Source organism: Zonotrichia leucophrys, chromosome 4 (genome assembly GCF_028769735.1).
Source record: "Zonotrichia leucophrys gambelii isolate GWCS_2022_RI chromosome 4, RI_Zleu_2.0, whole genome shotgun sequence".
NCBI lineage: Eukaryota > Metazoa > Chordata > Aves > Passeriformes > Passerellidae > Zonotrichia > Zonotrichia leucophrys.
This window is the reverse complement of record NC_088173.1, coordinates 51155637-51168290: the sequence shown is the minus strand read 5'-3', so window position 1 is coordinate 51168290 and position 12654 is coordinate 51155637. Positions and strand designations below refer to the sequence as shown.

The 12654-nt window shown below is 39.2% G+C and overlaps 1 protein-coding gene across 2 annotated transcripts in view; it reads right to left on the bottom strand.

Annotated features, from left to right (window-relative positions):
• Nucleotides 1-12654, bottom strand: part of SEC24D (SEC24 homolog D, COPII coat complex component) — a 41247-nt gene that overhangs the window by 14252 nt on the left and 14341 nt on the right. For both annotated transcript variants that reach the window (XM_064711651.1, XM_064711653.1), the window contains exon 9: nt 1023-1161. In XM_064711651.1, the coding sequence (XP_064567721.1) occupies nt 1023-1161 (139 nt within the window). The remainder of the gene's footprint in view (nt 1-1022; nt 1162-12654) is intronic.

Below are 12654 nucleotides of genomic sequence, written 5' to 3'. Positions count from 1 at the left end.
GAATGCTTATTTTTCACATTTTTGCCTGTAAAAGTGCATGTGTGTGTGAGTGAGCGGAACATCAACCTGGTTTCTTAGCCATTGGGCTACTTTCTTAGTCATTTTTAGTCCTCACCAATGATTTTGTATTTGGTAAGTGCTTTCTGACTAAGACACTGCAGTAATACCAGCATGATTTAAAATGATACTGCAACTTAAATGTCTTTCTTGAAGTGCTCCCAGTGCATCTAAATTTCCCTTTATGAGAGTTTAAATTGTTAGCAAACGATGAAATTTATTATCTGCTATGCCTGCACAAACATTAGAGCTGCAGGCAGCAAAGCAGCTGGAGGGAGTCTGACAAGGTTCACGTTTCAGAGTTGAAAAGATGACTGTATTAGGGAAAGCACCACAGCCCTGTGATCCAGCTGAGGAAATGCAGCTTGATACAAATGTCTAGAAAGGCTCGTTCTGGCCAAGATTTGGGATTTGGCCAGGAGCACAAGAACAGTTATGAGTCACATGCAGCACACTTGAACAAATATGGCATGGTATCCTCTGTGAAAACCAACACTTGTCACAGCAAGATGAATAGATTATTTAACCATTGCACCCACAGCTATACACAGGAAGAAGCTAACACGGGTCTAAATATTTGCTTCTTGCTGTAAATTTGCATTTCTTAAAGAAATTAATGTTTTCTTTCAGCACAAAAATTGCTTTCAATAAGGAACACAAGCAGTTCTGTATCCTGTGCTGTCACAAAATTTTTAAAATAAAGTTTTGATCATACCAGGCTGGACTTCATGAGTCAGCATTATTTTTCATATATTTTTTTTAACTGTACTGAACAAATTCAGTACAGTTCTACTATTCTCGGGAATTGTTGGTTTTTTTTATTATTTTGAAATAAACCTAGTTACTGCATCTCCCTGAACTATTTTTTGTTAAATCAGCAAGTCAAGAAAATAATTTTAGAGATGCAGTTTCTTTTTAGTCTTATGGGATTGATACGAATGCCAGATGAGAGAAACATGACTTACCATCATTTATACAGGTACAGAAGCCACACTGGTACCTCCTGCCCCCTTCAATGAACTGCATGAAGGGACACATGTAAGCTTTGCAGCGGTTGCACCGGATGGGGCCGCTCTCCCCGTGGTTCACAACATAAAGAGGGGTCTGTGGAGGAAGAGATGAAGAGAGAGCAATGTCAACATGACACTACAAAGAGTTAATTCAGATTTAACTCCTTAGAGACCACCTGATTGAGAGATCATGTATTGTTCAGCACTCACACAAAAGCTGCTGAGCCCCAGAGATCCCCCCAGGGGCTGTGTGCTGGTGTTCACAGGGGTCTGAGCATGAGAGAAGAGACAAGAGTCTTGACTCCAGGTTTCAGAAGGCTTGATTTATTATTTTATGATATATTAAAACTATACTAAAGAATAGAAGAAAAGATTTCATCAGAAGGCTAGCTAAGAATAGAAAAAGAATGATAACAAAGGCTTGTGACTGAGACAGTCTGAGCCAGCTGACTGTGATTGGCCATTAATTAGAAACAACCACGAGACCAATCACAGATCCACTGTTGCATTCCACAGCAGCAGATAATCAATGTTTGCATTTTGTTCCTGAGGCCTCTCAGCTCCTCAGGAGAAAAAATCCTAAGGAAAGGATTTTTCATAACACATGTCTGTGACAGGGCTAAATTCACAAAAATTTCTGATGTTTATCTGAAAAAGAACAAGGATTCAGACTAAAACCCCACAAGGTTTTGCAAGCATTGGAAGTTTAGGGCTCCAGGTTGATTTTCTCCAGCAAAGGGTAATTTTTACAGCTCACTAAGAAAAATCTGTTGGAGTCAGGTCTTTTGGCTTCTGTTAGATGGAACTTTTCCTGAAGAAATCAAAAGGGTATTTGCTGAGAAAGCCCTTAATATTTTGTCCTAAAATGCTCTTTCTCGTGCTGCCTTGTTATATGCTACACTCCAGTTGAAATGATGTCAGGGTCACCAGCTAGAGGAGGAGATTTAGGAGAAACACTAATATTTCTTGAAGGAAAGTACATACAGCAAACAAGTACAGCACCTGAAAATTAAATTTTCAGTTTAATTCCACTGACCCTGCTCGCTTACAGCCCCTGCCAAAACCCACGGCTAAGGGAAGACATTTTCCAGATGCCTCCTTCCATAAAAACTGCAGCAACTGAAAAACTCCTGTGATTATTCTTAGAGTTAGAAAAGTCATACTTGAAACCATTGCAGAAATGGAAGTTTGCTCAAGTTTTGGTGAAATGCTACTTTTTAATCTTTTTTTTTCCTTACTCCTGTCATCCCCAGCTAAAAATCTCAAAAGGCAGGAAGAAGAAATGTCCAGAGTTTGGACACAGCAGATCCCTACAAGAAGAAAAATGCTGACAATGCCTTTCAATGCTAACACATCACACTATCACCTTCTTTTTTTCTTTAAAATAATTATTCTGTCTCTTCTTAAGGAATGGGTGTATTTCATCAATTATACAATTTATTTTTTACTGCTGCATAAGGATGCATTTTGCCAAGGATTTTCTACATACAAGTAGATTTTTACTACATGGGTTTTAAGTGCTCCCTCCTGCTCCACTGAGATATTCTTTTACTTTGTGTTCTTTCCTCTTTGTAAATTGAGTTTAACCCAAATTAACCAATAATGCCAGCTGGCAAACATCAGGGTCATTTTTCAGACATGAAAGCCTTGGCCATGAAACTTGCTCATCAGCCACAATGGCTTAATAAGGTTTAAAAGTTCTGGGTTTTGTTCATTACTTGGCAATTTTCTGATTATCATTCTGCTGTATTAGTTTAATGAGACCTGGATCTGGTTTGCAGTTAATATTATCATAACATTTGACCTGGTATGGGAAAAAAAACAAGACTAAACCAACTCCTGATGTATTTATACATATTGATGCAGTAACTTTCAACCTTGGTTTGATATATTTAATATTTAATATCCAAGAAAAAATTCCTCCCCAAAAATGTTCACATTTTGATATATCAAAATTAAGACTTTTACATAAAAGGCATAAACAAGAACAATTAAAAAATAAATGGCATGAAGTTCAGAGCCCAAGTATCTACATTCTAACACACATGTAATAAATTACCTTCTTTGAAGACAAAAAATTAAGAGAAAAAAAATAAAACAAGAAATGACAACTAAAAACGTCCATGACAGAATTAAGGAGTTTGTCTAAAAACCATTTTTTTAAAGCAGCCCTATTTGCCTCCTAAACTAATTTATTAATCAGAATTTTTAGAAATTAAATGAAATTCACATCTTTAAATCTGAAGTGTTTTCTTTAACACTTCAGAACATTACTTCAATAATTAAAATATTTAATGGAAAAGCTATCTTGCATGATAACTCAGACCAAAAGCACTCAAAATCCACTTCTTGATGAGAACAACGAAGTTGTGAAAGAAACTTCATCTCCAAAAAGCTGCCATTCAGAACATCAAAGTCATTTCTGTCATGGTAAAACAACTTTTAAAATAAAGTACATTTCTGTGGGAATGTACAGAGATAAGGAATACTGTGCATGCAAAAAGTCCTGAGTTTAAATTAAGGATACATAAAAGAAAAAGAGTGAAAAAAAAAAAGTGGTACAGAATGGGAAAGTCTTGTTTGGTGTGCTCCACTCTCTGTAGATGTCACTGTACACCAGAGGAAAAAGCAGAGAGATCTCTTTATGCTCCCATCAAAATCAGTGGCAAACTCTCATAGCAGCAGGGGAATGGGGGAAAATTTAATAAGAGTTTTTTATATTTGTGGGGGGGCTGGCTTTCTTTTGTTTTTGGTGAGGTTTTGTTTTTGGGTTTTTTTGGTTGGGTTTTTTTTCAGTAAATGCAATACTCCTGTTTCTTTTGCCTTTCCACCTACAAAGTATCAGCATTTTCTCTCTCTTGTCTCAGAAGGAATCTCCCAGTTTTGCTGGGAGGCACAACATTGTAATTTTATGTTAAATCAAAGGAGGATTGGGCAGAAGATGGAAAATGCTGCAAGGGACCTGCACAAATTTATATTTCTCTGGAACCTTGAGGCCCCACTGAAGTGCAAGCCCTGAGTGTTGATCTGATGAACCATAACTTAACCCCAAATATAGCTGCAATAAAGAGGAGTTTTATTTCGGAAATATTTCAGGAAGACCATCTCTCAGGAGTCAGAAAAATATCACAAAGCAACAGACAGACATTGGTGGCACAGCTCCAAGATAAAACACACCCATAAAAATTTCCAAAGAGACTTGAACCTGCACTTTAAAGTCTGAGAAAGCTGAATTTCTATTGCTTGCTAGAAAAACAAAGTCCTGACATGCTCCTCAGGGTGATGCCTGCAAACTATCACCATATTCTTACTGCAGGATGTGGACCACAGCTGCAAATTTTAAATGTAGGAATAAGGACTGTGCTAAAGCTGCAAATTTTAAATGTAGGAATAAGGACTGTGCTAAAGCTCCAGATCCTCATGGCACACCATGGGAAAGCACTGGAAAGAGAAAAAGTCCTAAGGGGGAGATCCTCTGGAGAACAAGAGAGGCACACATAGATACTGAAGAAAATGACCCATTTCTCAGACAACAAAATAAACAGATCAGTGTCTCTATGACACCTTTACAGTGTAAGCAGTGATTCTAGAGTTGTTACTGACAGTTACATTGATGAAAATCTGATCACTAAAATATTCCTAGGAAAATGGCAATATATGCCATACAACATAACCTTCTAATGAACAAAGGAGAAGGCTTTGTCCAAGCATGGCACTGCTGCCCCAGGAAAATGTTGGGTTTAATCAGCACAGTAAAAAGATGACAAAAACCTCCACTGGATAATCAAAGAGAATTCTGAAAAGTAACACTGATGTTTTTTGGAAAAAAACTAGGTCATGAACCAAAGTGTCTCTGTTTCCTAGCACTGTTGAAGGGGTTTGTTTTCTTTTTTTCTATCATCATAGATTGCTTTTGAGAAAGATTAACCAGTCTACAAATAATCCCTTGGTTGTGAGTTGCTTTACTGATTCACATGAAAACGTCAAGAAAGCATTTCCCTTTGTGATGTTCCCACTGTGTTTTATCAGCAGCCATTCCCTCTGAAGGCATGAGTTATTCTGCCTACTCCTGGTTTTCAGATGTTGAACATGCTCAGCCTCCTCAGCTGATGATTCAGGCCAGTTTGGACTCTCTCATCTGCAAGGTTCAACTATCTATTGTACCACACTTCTTTTCCATTGATTTCCTTGTTTGCTTGCAAGACTGCAGCAAGGCTAAGGCATCCCCCACGTGATGCAGGCTCTCCTGGCTCTAGCCTGGTTTTCTCAGACCACATAAAAATGCCAAAAGCATGTTCAAACCTCCTTGCTCAAAGTCCCTCCAGGCCCAGGCTGCACCTTCCTCTGCATACACAGCACTGCAAAACACACCATGGCATGGGAGCTGAATTTCAAGTGGACCCTGCACATGGGATATGATCCAGTATGTAGGAAGAAACCCAGAAAAGCATTTATCACTTTCTGCGCATCATATCTCAGCCCAGCCCTGAAATCCTTACTCAGCATTCCCTTTTTAAGGGGAACATGGCAATTAACTGAACAGAGTTGGCAGTGTGAAGAGTGTAAATACAGACTACACTCTGTTCAGGTATGATTTCTGTTTTTCTGCAAATCACTGCTGCAGAGTTCTAGAGAATCTTCAAAATGTCAGACTGAATTTGGGCATGAAATACTGATTTCTGGACAGAACCAGTCTCTTACTGTATGGTGCTGTATGAATTATCAAGGTGAGTTTGTCCTCTCATAATTTTTTTTAAGCTAGCTAAATAAATTATCAGGTCAACACCACAGTTTAAAACACAGGCACAGCCTGTAAAATACAAAGAATTGCTTACTTGGCACATCAATTCTGTTTTAAAAAGTCCAAGACCATTTAATGCATACAAAGCTGTGACTATTTCTACATCCTTAGGACAGGCAATAAAGCAATACTGCAAACAGCACTCATGGAACATGCAGCTCTAGGTTTACAAAACAACTATTTCAGTTTATACATGAATCTAAGTGTGCTATAGTGACCTCTGAAGCAGCACTCTGCTAGAGAAAATTCTGTGCCAGAACTTTATCAATGTTGTTCATATCTTCACAGGAACAACAAAACCAAAACTCCACGTTGGATTTCAGATCCATTTTGGCCAGCTGGGCTATCAGCAACTTGAGGGACCAATCAGGTGTTGGGAATTTTTCCTTTTTATGCACACACAGATGGACAGACGGATGTGTATCCACAGACATAATGTATTTTATCAGCATATGAGAGAAGGGCAATTGCTGAGCTGAGATCATGCATGAGAATCTAATGAGTGGAAGGTTTCCCTCCTTCTCAAAACCAAGGCTGTTTCTCTTTTGTTAGAAGACATTACTTTGACTTTTTACACTGACTATTCATGTTTGCATTCCTGAGAACTTTCACAACAGGAACTGTATGGTTCCTATCTTTGCCAAATATATTAAAGAAACTTTAATTAGGAAAAAAAGCATAGAAATGTTTAGAATTATTTTAATTAGAGATGGAAAGAACAGTTCTGCTTATGTGCAGCCTTTCCTGGACAATATTTATTAGTGAAAATACCTCTAAGGCTAATTAATTTATTTCCACAGGGATCAGTAAGAACTGGGCATAGTTAAAGCATCATGCTGCATTCCCAAGCCAACCAGAGCTAGCCAATTGCTACAGGAGAACTCAGAGAGTACAAGGAGAATTTTTGCTATGTGAGCAAAAAGCAGCACTGAACAATTTCACCTCTGTAGCAAGGACATTTGGGATGAGTTTAATGGCCTTTATAAAAAAGTCAAGTCCTTTCTAGGATGGTGGTTTTGAAGGTCAATAGTAAAACTAACTGTTACTTCACAAATACCACATCAGGTCACAATGTTCCCACTCTGAGTCTCTCTCTCATGAATATTTTTGCTACTACAGTAGCTGGGATGCTTCAAGCAGACTCCAGAACCTTCAAACATTAATAATATTTGTATGGGACTTGCAACCTTCCCCTCTTTTATTAGCACAGCTGAGTGTCACAGCTGGGTGGGACTGAGCTCTGGCAGTGTGCTGCTTTGGGCTGGGGTGCAGTTACTTTGCAGTTCCAGTTCAGTTTCAGTTCCAGTTTGTTTTCCTCACAGTGCCTGGAATGGGGCTGTGTTATGGATATGTGCTGAGCATGGGAGATAACACAGAGATGGTTCTGCTCCTGCTCAGCAGGGCTCACCCAGGGCCAAGGCCCTTCCTGCTCCCCACAGTGCCACACTGGGAGGAGACTGAGAGGGGAGACAGCCACGAGAGCTGATCCTGCTGAGCACAGGGATATTCCAGCCCTCATGGTCAGTAAATAAAAGGGGGAACAAGGAGGAAAAGAGACACTTGGAATGCTGGTGTTTGTCTTCCCAAGGCACCATTACTGTGCTGGGGCCCTGCTCTCCTGGGGATGGCTGAACTCTGGCTGCCCATGGGAAGCGTGATCATTTCCTTGATTTGATTTGCTGGCATGTGTGGCTTTTGCTTTCTCTATCTTTGTCTCAAGATTTGAGTTTTCCAACTTTTGCCCTTCCCATTCTCCCCCTGATCCCACTGGTGGGGGAGTGAACTGCCTGGGGCTAAACCATGACATGAGGAAAGCAATCCTGTGAAGGACACAGAGCTGCCCTACTGAGCACATGGTCTGTGCCTCTATTCAGCAAGCACACAACTTCATGTAATAACACCCTTCACATGGTGCATCCAAAATACAACATTGCATAATATGCATAGATAAATAAAATATGCAAGAAGAACTCCAGTTTAAAAAAGCAAAACACAAACCTTTCCTCTGGAACTTAGTCAATACCAGTGTGTTCTGACTCTCTTAAGTTCAAGGAATAGATCAATGGCCCAAATGATTTTTAACTCGAGCATCATTTTTGTTGGCAAAACAAATGATCAGTATTATTGGCCAGTTAATTAAATAGATATAACTATTACTTTTATTTCCCTTTTATATGTACTGCTGTAGAGTCACACTTTTCTTCTGCCATTACAATTCTGAAGGACAGTCACAGTCTCTGACTTACCAGAAACTCTATTACATCATCCTTATAAAGGCTTCTTCTTGGTTTAAATTTCAGATTTGTATAAAATCAGTCAGGAACTCCGATTGGAACACAGATAAAATTTATATAAATGTCACATTTTCAGGTCACTGCTCTCATCTCTATCAGAATTACATCCCTACCATAACACCAGTGGTGCAGGGACCAACATACCACAGAAGTATTTTAAATGGTACATTTTAGGACTACTTTTTAATGTACATTAAAAACCTAAAGACAGAAGAAAGTAAATGAGAAAATCTGCTTCAATTAGAAGAAGCTCTGCTGCAAAAGCCATTGCTAAACCTGCCTCTGAACGCTCATTCTAGTTACAGAGTGCAGTTACAAGCTAACAGAAAACTTTCTCCTTGATGATGAAGTCTTGGGAAGCAATCCAGTTCCAAATGATTTACTACCAAGTGCACACTAGCACAGGGCATACTCCATGAAGAAAGCCTCATCTAATACAGGATTTATGCACCTCTAAATTAGGCATTGTGAAACCAAGCTTACAGGCACTCATCTCCAGAGGGGTGTAACACTTTCTGGGTGAAGCACCTGCAGGTGCTTGAGAGTTCTGGGCTCCCCACACCATGAATGGCAGAGTCAGGAGCCTCAGAGGAGCTTAGCAAAACCCCCAGACATTCACCTGCCACTGGTTAGCTGAAAAAATGAAAATAAAACAGCTTTGACAGAGCAACAAAGATGGCCCTGCCCCAAGCAGACTGAAAACTATGAGCCCAAAGTCTCAGTCCTCTCCCAAACAAGACCACCACCAAGGATTCATTGGAAATGGTTTTACTTTAATAGCTGGAAAATGTGTGTTTAGGCTCACAGCAGCAACATGTATTAAGTACATCACATATGCAGGGCTTCTACTCCCACCATGTTTTAGAGTAAACACAACAACCCAAACACAATGACAAAATCATTCCCTGTTGGATCTTGGACAATCCAGACACCAGAACATGCAAAATAATCCATTCTGACAACACGACAGAAGTGTCAAGAGCAGCTCTTTCCTTCAATTTCCTTAGAACTATCACCTCACCAGCACTATGGACAATTCTACTGCCTAACTCTGCTCTCATGGAGGGCTGTCATGACAGATGTCCTCATTTGTGTCAAGCCAGCCACCATGCAGATAGAATGATCTGGTTGATATAATGTAACCCTTCTGAAGGAACAATCTTTCAACAGAATCCCTCCTTAAAAGCTCTTAAATGAGCCAAGCTCCCATGCTCTAAGCAGTAACAGCCTCCTGTGAATCAAATAAAATCAAACCAAATAAAAGACACAAATCAAAGGGTAAACCCCAGACTAAAAATAAGTTCTGTCAAACAATGATACTGTACTCTCAGTCTATGACAAACAAATACTTTCCATAGATCATCCAAATCAGGAGAGTGAAAATGAACTGTTACATTTGAGAAATAATAAATATGGACTTGGAAAGATAAGACTGTGAAATTTGTGGTGCTTTTAAGACAATGGCAGAGGAGGGAAGGCATGAAAGTTTTAATAGCTTTTGTTTCCAGTGATAAATAGTGCACAGGCAATGTTCACTGGTTCATGATTTTCTAGATTGGCTGCAGGTTTTTTGTAGCAACCTCTAAAAGACTCCGTGCCCTCCATGGATTTTCCCCCACTAACTTTCAGCTTGAGGGTTTTTCTGAATTAAAAAAAAGGCTTTTTACATGCAGAGGTGTTATCAGCAAGCACCTCTGCTCCTCAGAGCCAGCTTATCAACACACTCCTTACAGAAAGGAGCCCTCAGCAGGATGTTTAGGTGCAATCATTGCACCTTGCAGATTAAGCATTCCTCACTGTCTTCAAATCCAAGTTCTGCACAAGCACAGAGCTGCTAATGAATGTGTGTGTCTGTGCAAAGCTGTGCCTCAAACTGCAGCCACAGCCTGCCCTGCTCACTAGCTGTGAAACCAGGGACAACAGGACCTGGGTGCCACAGACTCAATCCCATTTTTAGTTATCCACCTTACTCAATTTTAGCTGCTGCCGACCTTACAGCTCCATCCTGGAACCCATCTCTGTAAAAATCATGGCTTCCCAAACAGCTCAGCTGCACTGAGCCTCATCAAATTTCACTATTCTGAAAAGGTAAAATGGCTTTTAGCTCATGAACCAGCATTTCTGAGAAGCAATTCCATTCTCTTAACTAATTAATTAACTGAGGAGAAAATGCAAGTGATATATTAGATTCCCACCAATAAATATTTCTAAAAGCTAATAAATTTAAATAAATAAGAACATGGCAAAGCACAATGACACAAAACTACTAAGGAGCAAAGAAGGCAAATAACTAAAGCTAGAGATAAGTATTTTGAATTGTTTATTTTGGATTTTACAACACGAAATACTCTTTTAACTAACTTTTGCTATCAAGTAGTATTAATGCTAAATCAAGATCACATGGTTTATTCAGGCTGTGGAAACATTCATCCATCTCCAAAACAAATTCATGCAGGGCTTGGTCTAGGATGATAACTGTGAGCGTTAGTTTATTTTTACAGACTGTTGCTAAAGCACTGGTGGACTAAAAATAAGTTCTGTCAAACAATGATACTGTACTCTCAATCTATAACAAACAAATACTTTCCATAGATCATCCAAATCAGGAGAGTGAAAATGAACTGTTACATTTGAGAAATAATAAATATGGACTTGGAAAGATAAGACTGTGAAATTTGTGGTGCTTTTAAGACACTGGCAGAGGAGGGAAGGCATGGAAGTTTTAATAGCCTTTGTTTCCAGTGATAAATAGTGCACAGGCAAAGTTCACTGGTTCATGATTTTCTGCAGGTTCATGATTGGCTGCAGGTTTTTTGTAGCAACCTCTAAAAGACTCTGTGCCCTCCATGGATTTCCCCCCACTAACTTTCAGCTTGAGGGTTTTTCTGAATAAATCCCTTTCACCTGCCCTTCTGAGGCTCAGCATGCCAAGTGCTGCTACCTCACCTGTTCTTGGGGTATCAAACACAACCCTACAACCATCTTTACCCAGTGGTCCCCACTAATGCCTTAAATTCATTCTCATTGTGATTTCACACTTCTCAAGTAAAGCTTCATTTGTGATCTTTTCCTCAGTGTGACCTTTTGCTGTCTCAATTTTAATGATGGCTTCTCCACAACACTTTCATTGTGCAGCTTTACCAGGTTACATTTTTCATTTTTTTTCTTTCTCACTGCAGGGGCAAACCCTGTTTGTTTGGGGGATCACTTGAAACACATTACATTTATTCAAAGACATGCATGACATCCTTCCATTTACCATCCTTATCTACCAACATTATGATTTCACTTTCTGCTCTTATTTTCTCCTACAGAGATAACTTGTATCCCATTCCTTACTAGAAATGGAGATAACTGGTGTACACCTCTTAAAAAGACATCCCTGTTCAATTTTTTGACAATTTTTTGCTCCTGACAATTTTTATCAGATCTCAGCTAAAATAAATTCACTTTGCATGTTAATATTCACTTTTTTCCACTTCACTTTTGGAAGCAGGACACCAGTCTCTCTGTGTAGACATTCCACTTGGCCAAAAAGAACCCACAGTGAATAATGAACTTAAATCTGCCTTTCAGACTTGTTGAAATCCCAAATTACCTTCTTCCCTTTGGAAAACCTTCCAACTGAAAGTGTGAGAATACTGTCAAGTCCCCAGATTGAAACCTTTTAGTTGAAAGCTCCCAGGATCTTTTATCTCCATCTCCTCTTGTATCCTTAGTGAAAGGAAGCAAATCCCCAGAACTCAATTTCCAGCTGAGTTACTGTCTCCATGAAGGCAATTGACAGTTTATTTTCTAAAACCAAAATCCATTACATTTACAAGTCATCCACCCAAACAGTGACAGTGTTCAATTTAGAAAGAGAGTTAAGATTTGTTCAACTGGGCTCTCCCTTTCATACACATTCCTAATTCTGCTACTGCCAGAAGACTTAGCTATTTCTTTTTTCTTAACTCAATTTTGCTGCAGTTATTGTGTAAAACATGTTGCATATCAAGAAATAAAGAAATTAAGACACAATTTCACCTTGTAACCCAATAGCAAGTGATGAGCATCACCTGTAGATAGTACCTTTTAACAGTATCTCTAAACTAGGGTGGATATTCTGAAACACAGAACTTCCTGTGCCTTGCAGTCACCAGTTTCAGGCAGAACACACCATACTAGGAAGTTCAGAAACACAAATAAGCCCCTGAATGTATTTTACCTCTATAAAAAGCCCAGTTCTTTCAAATTAAGTGGCTTTTCAAAATTAAAGTAGTTATAAATCCCATATGGAAGACCATTTTTATTAGGATATCTTAAGAGTAAGAACTTATTTTGGCAGCAGCAGTGAAGACAAAGGGCACATGCAAAGCCATGGAAAAACTGCCTCAGCTAAGACTGCCCAGCTCTTCCCACCCCAACACTATCTCCTTAGTTCTTACAGCTTTACCAAGCTAGAATTGCTCTGACTAGAATTTTCCACACTGGGCTTTTGCCAATTTTGAGA